This window comes from Ischnura elegans, chromosome 3 (assembly GCF_921293095.1).
Source record: "Ischnura elegans chromosome 3, ioIscEleg1.1, whole genome shotgun sequence".
Classification (NCBI taxonomy): Eukaryota; Metazoa; Arthropoda; class Insecta; order Odonata; family Coenagrionidae; genus Ischnura; species Ischnura elegans.
In genome coordinates this window covers 54,446,151-54,471,494 of record NC_060248.1, presented here as the reverse complement: position 1 = coordinate 54,471,494, position 25,344 = coordinate 54,446,151, and the positions used below count along the sequence as shown (strand labels likewise).

General features: G+C 38.0%; 1 protein-coding gene across 1 annotated transcript in view; it reads right to left on the bottom strand.

Moving 5' to 3' along the window:
- Nucleotides 1-3,116, bottom strand: part of LOC124155807 (Fanconi anemia group J protein homolog) — a 655,383-nt gene extending 652,267 nt beyond the window's left edge. Inside the window, exons 1-2 of the mRNA XM_046529927.1 lie at nt 2,844-3,116; nt 1,928-2,039 (exon numbers count right to left, since the gene is read on the bottom strand). Coding sequence (XP_046385883.1) covers nt 1,928-2,039; nt 2,844-3,020 — 289 coding nt within the window. The 5' untranslated portion in view covers nt 3,021-3,116. The remainder of the gene's footprint in view (nt 1-1,927; nt 2,040-2,843) is intronic.
- Nucleotides 3,117-25,344: the final 22,228 nt, after the last annotated feature.

Sequence of the window (25,344 nt, the reverse complement as noted above, 5' to 3'; positions counted from 1 at the left end):
GTCACAACCTCTCCTGCTGTGTTTGGAACAGCTTCTTTCAATGCCAGCTGTTGTAGGGGTTCCTTCAAGTTTTCAACCTACCAAATATTTTTCATTTATCTCTACAATTTCTTTATTTTTATGTGGCATTTCATCATAACTAAGAAGTGATGGCCAATTTCGAAGATTTTATGATTTAGATGCATTTAGAAATACCGAAATATATTTTAGGAGGTGGCTGTTACACTCCTTAAAATATATTTCATTTAGCACTATTTATACGAAATATCCTGGTGAATAATTTGCGACTGTAAAATGTTTCATATCAAAAAATATATAAGTAAATGAAACGTAATAGGAAATGGAGCCATGCATAGTTCAGTCATAATAAATATTAAATTACCAATGGTACGAAACTCAACACTTACACTGAAATAAGTTTCATAGACTATCATACATATGATTAGACCCCAGTCATAATTTATGATGGAAAGCATCTTGCAGAACAACACGCAAACAAGAATATGTAGTTCTTTCATACCAACTCCAAAATACTGGTGATGTGGTACAAGGACGAAAATTTGGCAGTAGGTGCATATGGCGGAAAAATTGACATTTGGCCGATGACTTCAAAAACGACGTCCAAGATTGATCTGAAGATTGATGAATCACAGGCATTTGAACATAAAAGCCTTAATTCTAGGCCCAATTAAATTTCTGTGAATAATTAATGCGATAATTATTATCATCACCAACTACGACTGACTTCCTCAGTGATTGGCTTTATTTAAAACCACCACCCTCGCAAAAGATAAGCAACTAATCGGAGCCACAACTAACCCGACGCTCATGCATAGGAGGTGCATTATATGCTCTTCTGTATTTGACGAAAACTTTCAAGTGCACTCTTGAGTATCTTAGAATAATAACTTTTCGTAAGAAAAATAATTCTTACCACGTATAGCACGCAAAGATAAGTAAAAAAGTTTAAAAGCAAATAAATATTCAAACAACTGGATTGAAAAGAAGAGACAAAAGGTTTCTGCCGTGCTTTGGAAATAAGTATTCGCGATAATTGCGAAATAAAGTATTCGCGATAATTGCGAACCACCCTTAACTCCACTTAAATAGAGATAAGCATAACGGATTCCCATTTCACATATAATTTCAGACGTGAAAACTTGTTTATTTTTAAATAATATTCCGAGCATTCCGTAATCACTACATATCATTATGGTAATAAGCCGAAAAAAAAGTTTACAAACCGAGTCATATCCCCTCACGACTACAAAAACTAAAAATATCTTTAATGACATTCTTCGAAGAATAATAGAGGAAAGAAATTTTCGAAAAATATCTTGTACCATTAAACCTTCTAGTATAAATAAAAGATTATCATATAAACACGGAGAAGAATATGTGCAATTACCAGTGAGGTAATTCGTTGAACGTTCTCATTCGTTCGTTCTCTTGACACGTGCAAATAGCAGTCCATCGCTGCCACAGTTTGAATATTAATCGTTCAGATGAAGAGTATTTTCCACATCAAAGAGATGCCAATTAAGGACAACTAAATTGAAAAATAATTCTTGAATTCAAGATTTTTACGTATCAAAAATAATTTGAACAAAAAATAAGAATTATTCTCGAGTTTTCTTGTATGATGTTGAGTACGATATGGTGGAAGTTCTTAATATTAGTAAAATGAGACATTACAATATTTCCACTGAGTTTTATTATGGTTGTTTGTAAGAACGAAACTCGTAGTGTCATAAGAAAACTCAGTGGAAATATTGCTATGTCTTATTTTAATAATATTCTCGAATTGTTCATGAATCACATTCTACGCAATTAAAATGTGCACAGTGGCGTGGACGCGTGTAAAGTCATTAGCTTTCTATGAGGAGAATGAATCACACTCGATCAAAACAATAGGATGAGTACTTACCGGCTTCGGTACGCTGCCAGGCGATAGCAGAGCAGAGTAGTGCGAGGGTCTTGCCAGAACCTGTAGGACTCTCGATCAGGCTGTTTTGCCCACGTTGAAGGCTTGTTATCACCTGACAAGAACGAGAAAAGATGGTTTAGGGAAACCGGAGGTGCCGTAGCACCTCATCAGAATTACGTTCTAAAAGGGTTAGAAATGCCGTCACTTCAATAAACATGGATGGGAGGTTATATTCGGTTAAGGTCAGATTGATTGGCACGCATTATTAATACCTAAACACTATCAGCACCCACGCTTGACTATCTGATTGATGAAAAGATTATATTGTAACTTTTCAGTGCATTTTTTAGTTTTACGCAAAAAAAATTGTAAGAAATTGTAAATTGTAAAAATTTTCTAATTTGCTGATTATAAGTGGCGAATGATGTAATTAATTTATATAATTTATTATATGTATATAATTTGTTGAACTCGCCCACTTTTTGGAATTGAATCTGAAAACATTGAATCTCAAAACAATCGTTTTTAGCATTATTTAAACAAACCAACGACATCTCTTGAAAAAAATTGAAAATATTTCTCCACATCGAAATTTAGTCAATTAGAGCACAACGGAAAGAAAATTTAAGATTACTGATTATTGTAATGTCATTAGAAGCAAGCAAGTGTTTAAAAACTTCAGGCTGATCCGACAGTTGTATGTTGGTTAAAAATAAATTGCAAGATTCCATCGATGAAACACAGACAGACGAAGCAAGTTAAGAAAAAGCATGTAAAGAAACTTCAGAAAGGAATAAGAAGACTTGGTAGCTTATGTGGCAAAGCACCTGGCGCGAATACAGATGATTCCGCTCAAGAAATGATTTTGCAACCAAGGAATAGACATTCTGGAGCTAAACGAAATCTTCAAAATTACCTTGCCCATCATAGCGACTTGTGAAGAGTAGGCGCGGCACGGGAACTGAACTTTGACCCCGCCGATGGTATAGTCGCATGTTGATGGAGCGGCCGGTTTCTTGTTGGTTCCAACGGGCGATGACGGGGTAGGCAGTCCATCGCCATAGCCACCGCCTGGACTAGATAGCCCTGCCATTGCCAAACTTTAAAGGGCCTGCTGAGATGATCAACACTCCGGCGTATAGAATTTCTACAATCCCGTTGAAACGACGGATGATTCGAGTGATACCTAAAATCTACAAAGGGAAGAGATCATTCGTGTTAACCAAGCGTTATGCATCAAAGAGAGTAAAAGTACACGAAGACACCACAGGGACATATTAACACTGTGGATGATAATAATTTTTATTTATTAATTAATCATAAGTAGATGCCAGAAGGTTCCTTGTAATATGCATAACGGCAAATGACAAAATGAATAATTTAAAAAACACATGCAAATAAACTACATCAAGTTACTACGCATGAACTTTGGCATTATACATGATTCAATACATGGGAATTCTTGACCGTATGTACATATTTGTTGAATTATTAAAAAAATGTATCCCCTCAAGTATACATATGTGCCTCTTTCTAACTCCTGTCATCCCTTTTATATCTACAAGATTTTTAGGCAAAGGTTTAAAAGTGTGTGGTACATATTATTTTGCTGACCTTTAGCATGAAAACTACAATACCTCTATGATAGCAACAAGGAGTATAATCTATTCAGCATGTAATGTATGCTTTTACAAGGAATTCTTAATACATTTTGTTGACTTTTTCCTTACAACCCTTATTGTTAGTTGGATAGTTAACGGGAAAAGCCCAACAAAATACGGGAGAAAATGAACACTAGCTTAAGGTTTATAATGTAAATTTCACGGTGGTTTTCAATCGAAAAGTATTACTCAACTGCATAGTAATTTCGAATACTTATTTTGTCATCATAATCCAAATTTTCCCCCGGAAAATCATGGCATACTCTTCATTAGAAACTTCGGCGCAATCCAGCGGTATGATCTAGTTGATATCCCGTAAAATCAACAGCCAAGGCATCAAATTTTAAATCAGCCATGCAGCATGGGTGAACATCCCACTCACACCGCAAGTCAACAACAGCCAGGTCCTGATAAACACCGCATAAAGGAGAAAGTTACCATGAATAGATCAAGATAATTTCAGCACACAATGTGATTGAATGGCTGAGCCAGAATCACCGAATGGACGGCTTAACAAACCATTTCAGCTGGGTCCTCAAAAACAAGCGAGCTCATAAAACGCACATCGAGACGAAGCCAAGAGACAAGTGGACCACAGAAACAAATATAAAGAGGGGAATGGCTCGGAATTAGCAGCGATGGGCGTCCCCAAAGATCTAAGGGACATGAGAGGGAGGGGTGGCCTAGGCTTATCGCTGTTGTCGTCGCCCGAGAAGCAATTATTCAAAGGGTTTGAATGATATGGAAATACGGAATGATTGGCCGTTCGACGCAGTTATTTTTTCATTCAATGTTCTGCCATTGGAGGTTAATTGGAAGAAGTGCACGTATAACCGAAGATATCGAACGGAAATACAAATGATGAAGCTGGTTGCCAAAGCGAAAAAGCTGCAATAATCAGGGTTTCAACAGACATGGTGATTGACGCAGAAAAATTGAATTCTAATCAAAATGGATGACGCTTTTACATCACCGCTTAGGGTCATGAAAATGATTCCATAAAAACATTCCGGCAATCTTACGAAGGCCTATTAAGTACGACGCTACATTTAAATGCATGCATGTTTCATACACATTAGATTAAGTATATTATTCTGTGGATAACATATGTACGTGATTGAAATCATGAAGGATAAACGATCACTGTACTTTTTAATGAGTTTCCTTTACACCCAACTTAATCCCGAAGAACTTCGGATAGCCATTCGTTCAAATTTTGACTCCCAATAACTGCACCCACCTGCTCTTTTTCATAGTTTTCTTTAGTGAAATGGTAATAACATCATTCACGAAACATTAAATGGGAAGTAAAGTTGAAATTTTCGGTTAGTAAAAGAACAATTAACGAGAATTTCAGTTTTATGAATGCCAGCAAATAAAAAGACACTGATAACTTTTATGTAATAGAATTTCACAAAATAAAATTGAGCATAAATAACTACTGAATTTTACTAGAGATAATAAAATTTCACGAAGGATAAAATGAAAAAAACTGATGTTAATAGGCTAACAAGCGACTCCTAAATAGCGATAGATTCTTGGGCGTACGTCATCAATACTATGAAGTATTCCAATATATAATAATAAGTACTTAAAAATAATCTGGCTTTGATATGCCGGAATTGATAAAAAAAAACTATATTTTTTACCAGTCAATTCCTCATCATGAAAATATTAAGGAAATATAATGTAATAAAATATAATAGGTATATTGATGATAAAATAAAATAAATTATTTGAAAAAAACTGAGTCAAAAAAGGGAATTTCCTAACACTCGAACATAAATATGAATAAACTGTATAAATGCAAAGAATGTGAATGTTTTCATTTCAACTTTCCAGGATTATGCATATTAATTCCTGAATAAATTCGGTTACAAAGTCATGATTATAAATGGTAATCTTTCCGCAACCCTTCCCTTGGGTTAATAAAAAAAATTCATATTCACATGTAACCGAAAGTGTCAAAATGTATAAAAATGCGGCCAATGATCAAGTTTGAGACGCACATATCTCGCTCGACCGCTATATTTTTTTCGTTAAGTTTAAAAATTAACCACAAATTACATTTCCTCGCGCTGACCTCGAGACTTCGGTAGAATTTCGGCCAACGTTTCGGGTTCCGACTCGTTACCCATTATCGAGGCTAGATTCTTCGTAACCTTGATGATGATGATCTAACAGTATTGACAACATGGTCGTTGCTAATAAATGTACAGCGTGGTACTTATGCCTCAATAAATTCGGTTACAATGTTATAATTACATAAGCACCCTAAAAGCCAAGGGGTACAAGTGCAACTTTTATGATTTTCAATATAAGTGGAGATAATGGTTGGAAAGGTACAAATTATATCCCTTTGCCACAGCAATATTGTGTACCCCACACACAATTACCTTCACTTTTATTCAAAATTATAGAAGTTGCAGATAATGGTTGGTGGGATGCACAATTTATCTCTTTGCCACCATCGCTCACTTTGACACTGCCAATAATGTTCCCCCACATACCATTATCTGCACTTTTCTCCAAAATTATGAAAAATCCACTTTTACCCCTTGGCTTCTAGGGTCCTCCTAGGGTGAGCTTTCCGCGATCCTTCTCTTGCTTTCATAAAAAAATGATTATTCATATGCATTAAATTCAAATTTAACAGAAAGTATGAAAATTTATGAAAATACGAAGTAAATTTTATTTATTTTCTTGAAATCCTGATATTTATCCTTCTCCTGGAAAAAAATCAATCAAAATGAACAGCATGAACACAAACGCAAAACATTTCAATCTGAGCCATCAGGAATTAGGTATGTACGTTATCCGGATTTGTGCCATTTCAATCTTTGTCGCATACGAATACTCCAAAAATCACTCAAGCTCATGCACTATATTATGAATGATAGAAACACATCGGGACCTTCGGGTCATCCTCGACACTTATTAAACTAAACGGGTGCCCTTAATATAAAACCTCCCTTAAATATGGGTAATTGGGCTTTGGAATGTAACAAATGAAACTATTTGTGGATTAAATAGCCTTCTTATTCTGATACAAATTAGTGTAACTCTCTTTATGAATAGTTAGAACTAAAATAAAATGATAATCATTCATCGAAAGCTATGAGAGGGGAATGTTACTTTATAAATATTTCCCTGAGGCTCCACGCATAAAAACGTGTGTTAAAAACTCAATAAACGGTAAGAGAGATGATGAAACAGAATACGTTTCAAGGATTTATTCAAAGGAGAGGAAAAATGTATGAAATCACTTTCTAGTGATTAAAGAATCAAATATATTCACGTATTAATTGGGAAAATAGCAGCGACGCAACGGCCGTTTAAAAAGCCCTTTGTCCTAATTAAGTGGAAATAAATCTCAAGGAAATTCCTCGATTGGGTTTTGTTCCGGGAGATAGGTTTGAGTGAGCGACTGCCCCAAATACGTAAGTTTTAAGTTAGCTTGTTACCCAAATCTACTGCATCTTGAGGTGCTAATTGTTCTCAGTCCCCATCAGTTTATCGTCCCTGTTCATACACTTCATCCTTAGTCTTCCTCTTTCTTTCCTATCGCCATCTTCTCCAAAAATTTGAAGAATTATCATGTCTCAAGATACGCCCAAACATTTCATTTTCCTATCTTCCATAGACTTGAGCAAAGTTCTCTTATAGCTACCGGAGTAACAAGAATGGAATGAGTTTACCCTAAGAATAATCGCTTAATAATAATAATCGCTTAATCGCTTAATAATCGCTTCTTTTGGACCCCATTCCTAATGGCAATACTTGGTACAAGGGCACACTGCCCAACTACTTCGTTGGACTGCGCTACAGGCGGGGATTAGACTTGGGGAGTCGGTGAGGGGAAAAGCAGGACGACGGCAAGACGGCGGTAGAGTCAGATCAGAAGTCGCAGGTGTACCTCGGCGAGGATGACCCCTTCCCGAAACGATACCGAGCAAGGACGGGGGTAGGGAGCTACTTATCGCCCCTCCACACCTGGGCCCACCACCGTCACAAAACAACTTACGGGCGCGCGCTTTACAATTACAACTTTCAGGGAGACCCATGTCAAGACAGGGGGTTTTTCGGAACATAGAACGGGCGTTACGGAGTCCGGTGTATCGCTGGCACTAGCAAGGGATGGGAATCGGAAACCAGGGACCCCGAAAAGGGCAGGAGGCGTAAAGGTGCTAAGAGGGGTGGCGAAAAAACCGTTGACGACGACAACGGATTAAAAAAAAAAACGATACGGCAATTCCAAACGTGATTATCGCGACACGTACACGGATGTGAATCAACCTCATATTTTCCACTAACTGATGCCACCGACTGATATCACCGTCTGTGAAATGACAAACTTTCTGGAGATGATAAAGTCTAATAAATAAGCAGCCCCACCAAAATTCGACCGAAATTATGTCTCGCAATAGCTTCGTGAATGGAGATAATTATTGTATCATAAACTCCACCTGATGGCAAAAGCGACCCAAGAACTGTGAAATAGCAAGTGCCACGATTAGACACATGGTGATAAACGATGATATCTAATAAAATGCAAAATGCCTATCATGCCTTGAAATAACTCTATATAATAAAACGGATCATGGGCGAATTTGTGAAACATACGTCAAAATTTATAACTTAAGCAAAGTACGGGTTCATTATACGACCAATTCCAGCCAACGCCACATTTGATCATGATTTCAGTTTCGAAGGAAATTATCTAATTTGATGCAGAAATTTTATCCCAAAAAGGCGAGGAAAATATACTTTAGACCGTTACAACATGCATTACAGCCCCACGGTATCAACTATTTATTCAATCATAGTCTCAGCAGTACGCATGCGACGTTTCTTAAGTCGTACTCACGATGATATTTAGAACGAATCAGCATTAATTTTTGTGGCATTTCTGCCACGATATCCTAATTACACTGCGCTAAATTAATTGTGACCATGGCTTCTTCAAATTAGGAATAGAAACAAAAGAATAAAGCACTTCGGTAGAGTCATGGGGAGCTTGGGATAAAATGCCTTTCGACCGGTTTAAAGCACAATGGGGGAGCTTCCTATTTTTTTTAATTTCACAAATCGAAATATTATTACTCCTGGAGTACGTATTTCTCGCTTTTAGATTTTTAAATGACGATATCTATTTTTCGCGATTAATAAGAAGTGAAAATTTTCAAGCGCGCGAAAATGCGAAGGCCAAGTATGAATGCTGGGAAAAGCCCGTGTGACGTCTGGCTGCTGCTGTGCGAGCCTATGAGCGCCGCTACGATGCAGGCTGCTATCAAGTAGCAGAGCACCCTGCTAGCAGCAAAAATTATATTTTGATGGATTAGGAGAACTGTTACAGTGTTTCTATCACAACGGTTTCCGACGCACAGAAAGTACTCTGAATACCTGTGGTGTGACGGTGCCGGTACGCCGTTCCGGTACTGGTTAAGAAAAGACATAGCGGTCAAATAACATTTTTATTGATTTTGGTGACACGAAATTTCAAATATAGAAATTCGTAACAAAAACGTTAATTTATTTTAAACTATGCAGAGGTAACTTGCATTCAAGCAACACACAGAGCAATATTTCTCTTGTCAAAAAGGTCGAGGAAAGAGCGTTCCGTCACTGCTAAATTTGCAATGACACCCATGCTGAACACTACGCCACTCTTTGTTCCATATCTAACATAAAATGATAGTTATAGGTTTGGATGGATTAGGAGAACTCGTACTGTATTTCTATCACAACGGTTGCCGACGGACAGCAGGTACTCTGAACACCACACATCTCGTTGTTCCATACCTAACATAAATATGACAGTAATAGAGTTGTTTTTGGAATTTCCCGGCTTTAAGTTCTAAACATTTAAAATAGGAGAATATTCTAAAATAAATATTCAGGGTGCTGTCCCCGAAACCCTTTATCAAGGCATGGGATCGCCAAAAACATCAAGCCGAAAAATGTTGCCTTCAGCAAGGAAGTACCTGATGACGGCTTTTAATAGCCATATAAGTTCTGAAGGAAATCATACAATGCATTGCTCAAACCTTCAAAAAGTTAATCAAAAAACATTCTGCAAGATGATATATGAAAGCAACCACGTCTAGCACACTGAAGAATAACACAGCCTAAATAACCTTTTATAGTAGGAGAGAAGTAAAGGATTGACAGACAGGAACATTAAATTAACCTGATACAATTCAAATAAAACCTACCACGGAGTGACAACTGATTGACTTTTTGTATCCAATCACAGACTTCGGTGAGCGAAAACCACGAAATAAGCGATAGCAAAATTAATGACAGTAAATTAAATAGCGTCCGTAGATACGCAGTCGTTGTATCATTATACCCGACGGTGAAAATAAAATAAACTTCGTGAATCAGGGAAAGTTAATTGATGAACGCAAGACCGGTTTCAAATCTTGTTTGTCGTTATCAAAGAACAGGAAAATATCCTTTTGGTGAGTACAAAAGAGGAAATATGCATGGATATATAAAAACATTTTTATAGAGAGAGTAACACAAAAAAAACAGAAAATAATTAAAATGGAATTTATTCATTTACAAATTGAATAAGCTTACCAATGAAAAATTTGCAAGGGTTATAGTCAGGCGATAAATTATTCATGAACGAGCCTTAATGCTATAAGAAGGTCAATCCCGGAATTAGCTGTTTATATATGGAATTAATAATAATGTAAGTCATTAACATTGTTTGTTTATCAAATATATATTAAGGGAGAAACATTTGCTCCGACATATTGTTACATATTGTTTTACACCGACATAGAGAGAACAGAAAAAAAGACTAATTAGCTAGTTTTAACAATATAATTTTTGGCTTTAAATGCAATCGTTTGAAGGCAACAACAAATTTTGACAATAAAACGTCCAATGCACGATATAAAGTAATAGATTAAATACTTCAATACCAATAAGAACCGCCATCACTTGAGTTCCTACCGAGAAGGCTCTAATATTTAAGCAAAATTGATCAGAAATGACTCTATTTTAGTAAGACTTGTACTACAGCAAAGTTTTTACAATTACAAAGGAATTAATAAAAATAGTCTACAATAAGTAGTCTAGTAGTATTGAAAGAAAAAAACAGAAGTTACAGTGAATTACCCACTCCAAGGCGGAAAACAAAATCCTTTTCCGCTTGTCCTAACGGCTTCGACAGATTTCGCGGCACATGTATCTGAATACAATGGAATGAAATAAAATGGTACTGCATAATACATAATTCTTAAATGGAATTGAAATTTATTTAAATCTAGAAATACATAACACCATGTTTATTATTCTATCGTACTCGACACTTCTTTCTTCTCCCATCTATCATAGAATCAAACAACCTCCTACATCCCGAGTGAATAGCGTAGAACGATCGAGAGGTCGGCATGCGAAGGAAAATTCGAGTTTCCCATCTTCTGCTCCGCACACCCTTCGATGGCCCGTGGGCGCTAATGAGAGAAAAAGTAGTCGAGTCCTTGGATACAATGCGACACAGCAGCTCCGCCATGTGTAAAGGGTAACACGGGGAGTGGATGGGGGGGGAGGGCAACTATGAGCGAAGCGGAGAGAATAGCAAAAAGCCACTCGAGGCTGTTGGCCGAGCACTAGCTCCTCCTCGTAACCCTCGGGTGCTCTAGCCTCTCCCTAGCCGCTACTAGAGCAGCTACAACACTCCCATGTCCTTTGGGCGATGCCTTGTGCGATGGGTACCTCATTAAGGTGAACACGCCGAAGGCTGGATCCTTGAGGGAACCCTGTCGATTGTTCCGCGACAGATCTTGTGATCCCCGGGAAAAAAAGGATCTAGCGAGCTAGGGAGAGCTACGGAGAGGCACACTAGAGAAGGAAGGGGGCTACATAGGCCGATATACGGTGTGTGGTTGAAAGGGCGGCGTGTCACGTGGTTGGGGTAATTAGGACGGGGTGAGGTCACGGGATGGGGTGGGGGTAGGTAAGAGAAGTATACTCAATCTCATATAGTTTGGGGGGGAGGGAGGAAGAGAGGTCGCGGGAGGTCAACCGAGAATATTACGTCCACAGTCGAGTTGAAAACAACGCAGATGCGAAATGCTAATGGGAACGCTCAATAGATAAAAAAAAAGCTTAAAAAGTGTGTCGTCATTTTTTTTCCTAGGAAGCGTCTCGAAGGGAATCTGCGTCAGAATGCCAAACAGCGCTAGCTTTGTGAGCGATAGATTGAAAACAGTGCAAATTTGAACCGCGAAAGAGACGACTGTAACAAAACTCGGTATGAACTCGGTATGCCTAAAGCAGATATTAAATAAGAATTATTACTCCAAACATTAAATACCTACAGAAATAAAAACATTACACACTACGTGATTAGCAGTGAGTTAATACGGTATAGTATATATATGAACCAATTCTGCCAAAGTTATGTTAAGTTACCTCGAAAGTACGAAAAAAAATATTTGCAGACTTTCTGATAAAAAGATCGAATAGTTCATTTTAGTAACCTCAAACATTTCGTAGAGGACTAGGAAGTGACTATACAGAGCTTTCAAATATTTCACTTTGACCGCATGAAAATATATATGTAAAATATTACGATTGCAAGTGAGATGGAAATATACTACATATGCACCAAAAGATTTGCTTTCTTAAAGATAAATCCGAAAAACTTGACGCATTCTTTACATGACGAATGCAAACGAGTTAAATCCTAAATTTTAACTCACTATTGACAAGATAACTTGCTTGCAATGAAGAGAAAAGGATTTCATTGCGCCAAAAATTGAATTAATAAAAAGAAAAATAACTTATGATTAAGCGGTAAATTCATGCTTTTATCCAGCGCAATGAACAATGATTATTCGACACACATGAACAAACTGGTAGGATTTTTCTGCTATAAATCACCAAGAGACTCGAAATAAACTATATGTCATCCAAAGAGAACAATAAAAAAGAAAAAAAAATCCTTTTTACGCCGTAAATAACACACTGCTTGACGATAGGAAAGGGTTCTCCCCTCCGATTTAACGATGGGATTTAACTGCTCATAAAAAATACCACAACCATAAATATAACAATACCTTCCGGTAGCTGAGTGCATGTTTTTACTGCCAATTTTAGGCAAACACCCAACTACCCGGCGAAAATTAAAGGGCAGTTGTTTTGGTCAGCACTTGACATCGTCCTGGAGACGAATGCGATGGAATTTTATGGCTTGCACTCAAAAGACTTCGGGTGAACAATATAAGGAAAAGTTACGCAGAAAAAACATTCGATTCCTCCTTAATACCATCCACAACAACCTCCCTAAAGGATACCCAAACGAAACAAAAGAAACGTTAACGAGATCGACGAAGCCAGCAATAAATGACGATTGCACTCCTTTCCGAGGAAAACGGTACACAACGATCCCCCGCGAGGGAAGTACTCGGAAATGACGCATCCCTTGTCATCACATCTTCAGAAGGCAACGAATCTGTTCCGTTTTGCGGGGGTTTATGGAGTGAATCCTTCCAAAGGGTGGGGAAAGGTCGCACTAGTGTCGAGGGATTGTGCCACTTGTTCAAAAGGGGAAGGAGGTGTTCGCAAAAGGTTGGGGAAATGCGAACGGAAACTCTACAAGTCTAGCACGCCGCTATAAGAAAGTACATGACCTGGTGTTAGCATTCTCTTTGGTGGGGTGTGAGTGCGTACTCGAAGTTTAGGGAGAATGAAGGGCAATTATGAGGCTGGAACGAGAAAATAATTGGAACAGTCTCCAGAGCAAAGGGCAGATATGGGGCACGACTGAATTAAATCGGGTCTCGTGTACCGCTGTTGACATACTCAATGAGGGAGGAGTGAAGAAAAGCTATGACTAACTGCCTAAGGGCAGGAGTCTGCATTGCAAGCAAAGGAATAACGAGAAAAATGGGGAAAAGAAATCGATGTAATTAACATGAAACGAAGAATAATTCAATATGAGTGAACAGTGCATCAAAAAGACAGTTGACAATTATTTCAGGCTTTTTAAAGTAATTTTTACGTAGTGTTATTCTTTGATAATATAAACAGAAAATGCGCTGCTATGTAAAAATATTTTCCCCAACAAAAGAAATCATGAGGAGCTTTCCCTGTCAGATAACTACCAACACACGTCTCAGGAGTCGCGCTGAGACGCAACTAGCTTAAAATCATGTCATGAATGGGATACTCAAGTGAAATTTTAGTGTGACGTCAGTGACTCAGGTTGATGTTGGGGCTGAGTGCCTTATTTTTGAAGTTTGAAGGGCGTATTTTTGAGTTAATCATCGAATGCTTTAATAAAAGCTTTAGATAATTCAGTAAAGATGATTATTCCACAATTTGTTTTGAAAAATGTCGTACTGGCCGGTTTTAACTATATCCAGAGCCTGGACAATATGTTTGAGAATGCGGAACATTGCGCAATCTTGTGCTAAATCTATCCAGAACTACAATTATTCTCGCAAGTATGCATAAGTGACCCATATTTATGAACTATTCATGGAAGTACGCAAATATAACTGAGAACTTCAGGCATGACTTTGTGAAACCTCTCCATATTGGAAATAAGAGAGTAAAACTTTGTCAGATATTCTATATTATTTTTACTGTATAGATACCTTTTTCTCAATTTATACGCAACCAAACTCTACAAATGAGGTACCAAAATGCACAGAATTTATCAGAGAACATGCAACGGCACATCTAACTTCCTAAATATTGCTATTGTTTCCTAAAATTGGTTTTTAAATAATAAAAAAAACAGGAAAATATTCCTGACGTTAACGGCGCACAAACTGACACATTTGCTCATTTGCAACGCATGTGCAATTTGCATATCGCATTCTTTAAATAACTTCTATCAAAATGCGGCTGATTCCACATTCAAGTCTCCTATTGATACGTAAGTATGAGTCATCATATGCGTTTAACAGAGGATAGTGTAATTACTTCCAATGTTGTGTTTAAAGAGGTCCTCTGAACTCAATTTGTACATGAACATTCCAATTAAATTTGTACATAAGACCCTGCCTTTTTTTCTACATTTTAAAATTAGAAACGTGCCTATCCCACTGTGGACCTGCATTGAAAAGAGCGGGGGAAGCCCGCTGGGAGCGGGCGCAGCACGCTCGTATTGGAAATGAAGGAGTAAAACTTTGTCAGGTTTACTATTATTAGTATAATAGGGAAGCCGACAAAGTTTTACTCCTTCATTTCCGAAGTACGCAAAGGCCGCAAGTCCGCAAAGGCTCTCAAGCTAGATGCAAGCTTGGATGTCAAGGACTAAAAGGAATGAAAACAAGGAGAGAGATACAATCGACTGAATAAGCACAAGAATTCTATCACACTTATTATAATGGCGTTGGAGAAATAATTCAACCAGAAGACTGTAGATACACACTTAATCATTATATTTTCCTTTTTTGAACAATTGGCGTCCTTACATACTAGAAGGTGAGCCCATACTTAGATTTAAAGATACATAGATTACATCAACATAGATTTTAAATAGGCGGTGACATCAAACCTACTGCCTTTTCCATTCAATCACCATATTTTATTTCGCAACAAAGCTAAATATACGTTTGAATAGAAGCTACATCACCAACACTTGACCTCTAGACGCAACAGCCTACGCAGTCACTCGAAACATTTTTCTTAATACCTCCTTAACTTTTTCTGATCTCTTTTATATCGATGAAGCCTGTTTTTCTCGCATTGCCCATGCAATATATCGTCCCCTAATGGCGGACTTCAGCAACCATCTATCAAACGAACATCTAGCTATCAACTAAATCCCTCGATCAACTTCCCCACAATTCGGGCACTATGCAGAAATGCAAAGATATTCCTCATGCCACTACTTAATGTGATATTCTGAATTTTCCGGCATTAGCAATTGAAATTATTAATTATCATGCCCTATCAATATCTCATTTCCTCAGAGAAATTTTTACACAATTGATATTAGGACATAGCATGAATTTGCCAGTCTTTTTTTTTAAATTCATTAATAACGGTTCAATAAACAGCTGAAAGCCCTTACAAAATTGTTATTCCAATTTTGAGGGGAAATAAGAGATATAGAAAAGAATCAAAATTGAAACGCGCATCCTTCATCATGAATCGAAAGCCATTATCATGTTCCACATTCACTGCTTTCCTTGCATTAAACTCTAGACATCACCGGTATGTCCCTAATTTATCCATACCAATTTTTCCGTCGTTAGAATGTATATTTACTTAAATATTATTTCAATAAATATACCCTTTGAGTTCCCACACGCAATGTCGATAATTTTTTTTCAATATTTATTAATGATCTCGGAATTGTAGTGGACGAACCATCATTGCTAGTTCCAGCCCGCCTCTCCGTGTGACGGAGATCTCAGCATTGAAAAATATCCTCAAATGGGTTGGAATTATGAAAGTCAATACTTAAAGAACTTTTTATACTTAAAATCGAAGATGAGTAATGGAAAAAACTAAAGTTTTACTTTCAATACATGGTGGATTCATGTAAGAATTCTAGGGAGAATACTCGAAATTAGTACGGGGACAATGAAGTGGACACATACTAACCCATTCCCCAAAGTACGGGTATTTACAGTATGAAGCTTCCCAGCACCGAATAGTTTGGCTAGCTACATCTACTGTCAATTCAGAGCGTAAGAAAAGGAAAGGCAGAAGAAAATGAAAAATAACTAGAGAGACTATGGCTTACACCTCCGCCTTTTTAAAGTTGGTGGGACCATAAAGTGCCGGTGGCGGCAAGTGATGTGAGATGTTCACGCCACCAGGCGTCGAAAGTTACGACTGAGGCCCGAAAGCTCGCACACGCCGGTGCCAACGATAACCATCCTTCCCACGCCTCTATCACCATCATCCCCGTTAACACACTGGATGGCCACCAACCACGCACTCGTTCATATACTAACACGATCACGCAGGCCATATCCAACCGATACGCCACCTGCCAATTACTCCTCTCCCACGGCATGCCCCTTCACAAACCAACAAGAGAGCAATTATGGGAACTGGAATAGTATAGCAAAGCTTTCCCTAAGGGGATAAATCCCTTCCAACCGACTGGCAGTACTTCTCCTTGACTTCTCAACGTATAACTGCTTAAAAACTAACGCCATCATCTTGAAAATTCTCTAGTTTAACATTTTCAGTATTCATACTGAATATATTTCACTTAGGTAATAGAGGCAAAAAATGCATCCCTTGGGCTATAACCCTGTCGCGATGGTAAGACTTGCACATCCCAATGACCCCATAAGCTACACTTGCATACTTATTCGGTATTATTATGCTGAACTCTTTTTTATTACATCACAAACTAAAAATGCAAAAAACGAGTGTTCCATAGAGGTAAAGAACATCAGTTTTTACCTCTATATACCTCTATAACATTACGTAAAACACACAAAGAGAGAAACACATTTTTTTATACTAATCATCATGGACTGCGCAAAAACATTCGCCTACTAGTAGTACCTGATGTGTCGCGGATATTGCAAATAGAAAGGAAAAGTAACTTGAAACGAGTAGAAGATCACATAAGTTATTGTTAGACGGTTTTGTGTGTCGTATATGTCAGATAGACATGAGTATCTACTCACAAAATGTTATAAAATATGGGTTTCAGACTTTAATATCAAGAAACAAGTATAAAATGGCTCGACAAGCCAGATAAAAACAGCAATAGATACATAAAATGTAAGTATGGATAAAAAATTAAGGATGATAACAGGATAGAAGTAGGAGTCTATCCTTCTACCGACCGAAAGGCCCCGGGTTGATATTGCGCGTTAAGCATTTTGACACCTCAAACTAAAATCTTCGCGGTGCCAGTTGACCCAGGTAAAAAAACCTAAGCACCCTGACCTGAAGCTGCGAAATTCATGCACCTGTGGCTCAGTCCAGAATGAGTTCAACCGTCGCATTATCAAACCAAGCTTTGGCTTGAAACACTCAGCCAGTGATGACACTGTTTGTACCCCGCAATCTCATGAGCTATGTGATACTTAAGGTTTTATCTTTTGCACAAAAAAAACATGCTCTTCTAACTTCCCACCACTTAAGGTATTTAGGTAGAGTAATTTAAACTTTCAACGTCTTCCGAAAAGCCAGTATCTGTAGACTTAGGTGGAATCTGAGATAAGAATTCGGCTGAGGTCACACTGGGGTCAAAATACTCTGGAGAGTTGCTTCTGCAACTAAGAGATCTTGCTACAATAAACCACAAATGCAACAGCCAGGACGCTTCAATGTTTCTTATCAAGAAAAAAAACACTGCTTCTTTCAACAGATTTACTGTACAAGGCCAACATAATGAGCCGACTAAGAGGTGAAAATCCCTCCGGATTCTGACCACGTTGAGCCCTACATTTCCGTCAGTATTTCGGCGGAAAACTTCCCCATTGGCTTTGAGGACAATAATACTGGGGATTCAAAACAGAAAAAAAATTAATTGCAACTTTCAGTCATTGATAAACTATCGACACCTCAGTTCCCGTCAAACGTTGAAGTTTTCAATTCTTTTCACCTTGGTCTAAATCCACGGCTCGATTTCCGGACTAAAGGAATTTTATCACATTTCAATTGATGTGCGAAAAGCAGTATCCTGAAGTAGCAGTAATAAAGTTCTTTTTTTACTTTGGCCATGACAAGACATAAAAAATCAGATTTATTGATTAAGACCAATGGCAAATTAGCGATTTTTCATGAAGAAAAAATTAATTTAAAAAGCATCCTCAATCAACAATGATTATTCTTGCTGTGAGCAATATAATTTTATCCTATTTTCAAGAAAAGTAGGAAAAGAATAATTAAAAGCTAAATTTAAACTTAAACTAAGAAAAATATCACTCCTTTTTACCCACTGATATCCCGTTCTAACTTGTTGCTTGAAACGGCACAGGTTAACGACACCCGAATGAGATAAAATTTCCTGTTTTATTTCATATGGAAATAAGAGGGCAAGAACAATAATTTTCGACACATTTTTCTTCGCTCAAATAAGGGAAATGCTGGACATTAATTTCCTCTTGAAAATGACGCAACGGTAGATGAGATCATAATAAAGGGTCTGGGTCAATCAAAAATGGGTGAAAAACACAAAGTTTGTGTTTCATGAATGACTAGCAGGCCACCCGTCGTTGCTCAGGAAGGATAGTACCTAGAGAAGTGGGAAATTTGGAACCCCTTATTTCCTAACTGTATCCCACGGTTGACTCAAAATTAAAGTAAGACTGTGAGCGGAAGACGCTGAACAATCAACAATAGAAAAACAATTTCCTTATACCGCACACGGGATCAGCTTATACCCCGCTCCACAGCAATGATCATTTTGTGTGGCTACGTGCGCAGACCAATAACGTCGTGTGAGCGCATACCCCAGCAAAAGGTTTTGCACAGAGAGGATTAATAAGCGAGTGTGGAAGCCTTTGAACTATGTTTTCCCTTAGAGCGTATATAGAGGCGTGCCTACTCGACAAGATGTCCAATGGCAGATGCTGTATGGTTTGACGTAAGAAATGGTGATGAGAAAACGACGCAAAGGAAGCGCCGGACTCAACCGAAAGTAGCACTATGGAGTTGGTGAGCATGAGATGCACCTATGTACGACCTCTAGTCACAATCCGTGCAGTCCTATGGAAACGCATAGCGAACGGACAAACAGATATCCTCATTCATGTATATAGACATTATAATTGGGAAAAAGTATTCGCTTTGAACAGCGAAGTCACGGCGGAGTCACCTTAAACGTGAGCTATAAGCCCTTGACACTTTTCCCGTGGGTATCGATACGACTCAGGTGTCCAAACACAATCCACTTCCTCGCCTCACCTCCTCCACCTTCCGCTCCGTAATCTCCTTCGCACTTCCTAGAGGTCGCTGCTAATTGCCAAGGAAAGTATATTGCCTGGGCCCGGATGCGAGGGCGGGAGTATCGCATCGACACGGCGGCACATCATTTCTCCATTAGGGACATTTGAAATGGGGAAAATGAACGTGAGAGAGGAAGGAGAGAGAAGGGTAAGACGCAGAACAAGACACCGGCGAGTGCACGTGCGACAACGGCGAATCGTTCCATTCGGAAATTGAGTTCCTTAGTAGAGGTGTGCACCTCCGCGCCGCCTACACCGAAAATTAGCTCACCTGCTGAAGAGAATATCACGAATATACCAGAATATACACAGCAGCGGTAAGGGAAACCCTGGGACGGCTTTGACACCAGTGTCGTATCGAAACCCAAATGAAAAGTTATCCGGAGCTTCCAGCTAACGTTTAAGATGACTCCGCCGTGACAATGCAGTTCTAAACAAATGACTTATCCCATAATGAATGAAAACCAATAAAAACATACTCCTCCGACTACCCACCACTTAATTTTTTCAAGTAGGGCCATTTAAACTCTCGAAGTTTTCCGGAAAATCAGTACTTAGCAGTATACTCTAACGGAATCTAAGACTAGGAATCAACTGAGGACACTCTGGGGTCAAAATATTATGGGTAGTTCTAGACAAACTTTGTGTTTTCCACACATTTTTGCTTCACCCCAACCATTTTGCGTAATTTTCAAGAGAAAATTAATGCCTAACAGGATATACACACAGGGATGTTCCTTATTTCGGCGATAAAATTATATTTCTATGAATCAAGGATGAAGTTCGCTATGAAGAAGTATTTGGCTTTGCCAGTATTCGAAGACATATCTCCCGATTGCCGGTCAGACATGCTAGCTAATCACACCACCAAGCCATCGGGAGTTCCGGGTTAGAATCACGGCTAGGGCAAATATTTATTTATGGCGAACTTCGTCCTTGGTGTATTAAACGGATTCCATTAATCGCTAATAGTATTGAAGTTTTTCAGGCAAAGCACACGGGAAACTCAAGGTAGGTACTGTTCAAAATTTGAACCAAAAATCACAGTGACTATAAACGAAAAATATCTTCAAACGCTGAAAAGGTCAGATGTGACGAGTGAAATTTTTGATCATTAGTGTCATAAACAATTGGTAATTAATATTTATCTCAAAACTAAAAAGTTATTAGAGGGTACCCGAAGCTTCCAATATCACTTGGCATAACACCACCGGGGGTCAAAAGAATATTGGCACAAAGTGACACGACTGAAACTAAATCATCAGTGAAAAAGAGAATCCACAACAAAATCAATGGAAATGACAGATTTGCAATTTGGCGAGCGACTGAAATTAGAATCTGACGCATATTCTTCCCCAGGACATTTTCGACTTTCATGACAGCATGCTAATATAAATTGTGATAAAGGTGGTCATTCAAGATTCAGATAAATTAGAATACGAAAAAATACACGGAGAACGTAACCAAAATCAAAGGATTTTGATGACCGATATAAATCTCTGTCACTTTCACTGAGGCATCATTTTCAAAACGTTCATTTCAAAAGGAGACCCCCTTTGGGGACAACTTGGAATTTGAAAGGCAGTTCATATTTATTTCAACTTCATTTCAAATCTATTGACAGAATGATTAGAGGGATACATCGAGAGCCGTAACGAACTGATTCGTTCAAAACTAATTTTGGGAGAATATACGGCAGATATCTAAGGTAAATGTGATTCGTATGCTTACCAAATATCATTATTACACAACACACTATCTCACAATCTGTAATTTAAGCACGAATAACAAAAGATATACGCAGAACAAGCTTTTTTCGAATCAAATAACCTTAGTTTTCAAGGGCTATGAGACTATGTATTTATCAAATAAGCCTCGAAACAGGAAAAATAAGTAACAAATAAATAGGTATAGTGTTAACTAATTTCCACGCACTAAAACCTTTCTCGCTTAAGATAAAAATCAGTACACATGCCCACACGAAAATAAAACACATTAATTCGATAAATAGGACTTCTTATTCGACTTCACCCATTCAATAAAAATTTAGAAATCAAAATTCGACGACGCAAAGAGGGCAAAGTGAGAAAGTGGATAGTGAATATGGAATGAATTACAAACATCAAGACCAAAGTTCGCCTAGAAACATTATTTGGCTAGTTCAAGATGTTAGCCAGTTCAACGACATATTCTAGCCAAATATTACTTCATAAAGAACTTCATCCTTGGTGTATTCAACGGTGTTCAGCGAGACGTTGTGGAACATATTGCAATGATAAAAGAAAATGGAAAACTTTGTGCACGTCCACGGTATTTATTATCACGTCGTACGATAATAAATACTGTGGACATACACAAAGTTTTTCATTTTCATTTATAATTCATCCTTGGTGCTAATAAATGTGCACCTGTGCGCGTGACTGCGCGCAAAGTCACTTGATTCATGCAGGGCCATTGAATGAACTATTGAGAGTAATGAGCCAAAATTTCGATCCAACGCAATAGACTTCAGTAATATAGATTTCAGACAACAGCAAGTGAAAGGGATGACTGTGACGATCGAGGAGGAAGTAAGAAAAGGAAATAAGGAAAAACTAGAAGAGAATGAATATCATTTAAGGGTTTTCAGGAAATAGTTTTTCTATGAGCCGATGCAAATCACACTGGCCAAATGCTCCGCGGTTCTAAATTACTCAAGAGAAAGATTGAGTCGGCGAAAAATTACGAGCTCAAACTTACTATACAAGCACTTCAAAATACTAAAAAATCATTGACATAAAGAACATAGGAACTAATTGCGACTTCTATAAGAAAACAGCCATAAGTAAATGTTTTTTTTTAAATTTATAAACGGATTTTTTTTTATTAGTACATTGCTAATCCTTATTTATCTTATCTTCCAGAAGATATAGGTTAAATCAGGGAGGGATGCCGCACATTGTGTAAAATAACTATATATTGTCCTATTTTGCTTTTTCAATTAAACTAAGAAATAAATATGGTGACTAGTCATAAATACTCTTGTTTCTGACGTACACACAACATATTATTTATCTCTTAGCTGTAAGAATTATTTATGTAAAACATTACCTCGCGGCGTCTATCCCGTATGTTGCGGGTGATATGACGCATGTTATTAAAGCGGATTAAAACTGATTTCTGTATTCTGCAGCTCCATTAAAAAAGAAAAATTCTCAAATTATTGAAGTTTTAGGGAAAATAAAATATGCAAATGCTTTTGATATATTTTTACTTTTTTTTAAAAGTAAAAGTGCACCTTACGGTTTTAATGCAACTGAAATGCAGGTTGTAAAACTAGAGCTATGTCATGTCTATATATTATTAACATACACTTGTAAAAACCAAGAAATTTAACGAACGTGGGCTATATTCTGCAAAAGTGTTTTTGCGCTTAACTATTAATATGCTGTAGGCATACCTAGAAGATGCTCCCTTCACCAGCAAAATACGTTTGGGTTATTTATATTACTTACATTCTTTCATAATCACAGAGTGCGAATGAGGCGTATTGCGTGCTGAAGCTCAGCCAAACACCCCAGAGAATGCTCGTAGGGATTTAAGAACATGTAGATGTCGATAAGACAGCCAGAATTGCCACCGGAACGTTCAAAGAAGAACCAGTTAATCTCCACTTCAGGCAAAACTTCCCACAGTGTAATCACATTCATAACATGTACATTCAAACTCCATCCACTAGACAACAGAAAATGAAAAATGAAAACAAAAGAATTAGCTGAAGGAAGCCAGCGAATCGTAGACAGCAATGCAAAGATGTGGACGAGTTTTCAACGAAAAGGGGTTCGAGAAATAAAATTAAGTATCGCGAAGTAATGCCATTTACAAATATTACACGCGTACAAGTAAGCGGCCGGAGAATTGGCAGCCAGCCAAATGAGAAGACTGGGTTAGAAGGAAAATGAGCCGAAGGATGGAGGGGGCGGGGGACGACCTGGGATGAGTAAGGGAGATGGTAAGACGATTGAACGCCACACTTTAACCGTCACGGCTGTAATGCTCGCAGAGTCAATATCATTAATGCCGAAGGGAATGAACTGCCTCTTCGCCCTGACTCCGAGGAAGGGAAAAAGATTCGAGCAAACAGGCAGTAATTAAACGTCCAGGCCTGTAGAGAGGAATGGAAGGGTCAGGCGAAGAAGAGGAAACACGGTACTCGGCGAAAAAAAATAAGAAGGAAAGCGATAACCGCAAGGAGAGGAAAGTAAACAAGAAGAGATGTGAAGATAATAGGATGGCGAAACAGTGGAGAAGTAAACTCATCAGACGAACCATAATAAAAAGATTTGACCATTACATGAATGCATATAACATGGTTTTCTGAAATTGGTATTGCAAAGTTTTTTTCTACAATAAACAAGACAAAGAAGACATTTTCTTTCAACTTAAAATTGGCAATATCAGAAGAAAACCAATCAGACATAACCTTGAGAATTTCTGAATATTGTGATTAAGCAAAACACTGGGAATTAACCAAATAATTATGCAAATCAACCTCGGTGCTTTCAACCTGATGCACAACGTTGCAAAAACCAAGGTTTGGGATGGCACATATATTTTCATGCTACACAATTAATTCAGCAAAGATAGAAACATATTATTATAATTAGTAATGAAAGAACACTGCCAGGCATGAAAAGATGGAATTTTCACCACGATGAGGTTCAAAGTCAAACATTTACGAGCACTCATTTGCCTTGGAAACTGATTAGTTAATAGTTAAATTGCTTGAATAGATTGGCGCGGAAAATTTAAACAGCATTGAATTAAATAACCTCCTAATTGAACTGGACACTCATGAAATTTACACCCTACAGCAATTTCGATTTCAAATCTTAGTATAAGATCAGAGCGTAGCGTAACATATCCTAACTTGAAATATGTAGAATTCTGAATAAGTTCAACAGATTCAGGCTTCTATTGGTGGAAGTTAGACATATTTAAATAAATAAAAGATCGTAGCACTTTTCCACATTTTTTTCCTGCGTACAACGAGTTTCGGCTCACAGAGCTGTGCCCACAAAGTGCTACGACCTTTAATTTATTTAAATACGTAGAATTCTAATGGCATCGAAAATTTAGTCTGAAATACTTCAAGTAACTGAGTCACATGAGTACCGGTTTTTCAACGGTACAATGGTACAACGGATTTAAAACTCAGTCGTCATTATATACCGTAAAACAGTGACGGATGGAAAGGAAAAATGCGAGAGAAGAAAATTAAGCAGAAGAACATATCAAAATGAGAAGCAATATCTATACTCGCAAATAGGGGAGGGTAAACGAAAATGATACGGCACGAGATTAGCAAAACCGAAGGGGTACGGAAAGAGAGGGAATACGGGACAAAACAAATTAAAAGCCAGGACAGAGAAACGAACGGACAGCAAAATAATAAAAATGAACCCGCAGTAAAACGACACGTAAAATCGGAAAAGAGTACGAAAAGGAAACGAGTCGGGGGGCACGTCATCAGAAATACGAAGCAAAGGGGAAGCGATCGGGGAAGAATTGGTTTACACATCCCATTTCCCTCGCATCACCTCGATGGCAAAACAAATTAAGGGACTTGACAACCAGACAACCCTCTCTCAGCCCCCCAAAGAGCACAGTTAACGTCTAAATAGCAGTGACGGCAAATTTTCTGGTGACGCCGACAGGACGGCCCAAGGAAGGCGTGCGGGTAGGGCCGAGGGGAGATCGAGAGAAAGGAGTTAAGATTGAAGAAAGGAGAAATCAGAAATATCCTAAAAGAAACGAATTACAGTGAACATGAATTATTTTGAGTCATAACTTAAGTTGAAAGAGCTTCACGTTAAAG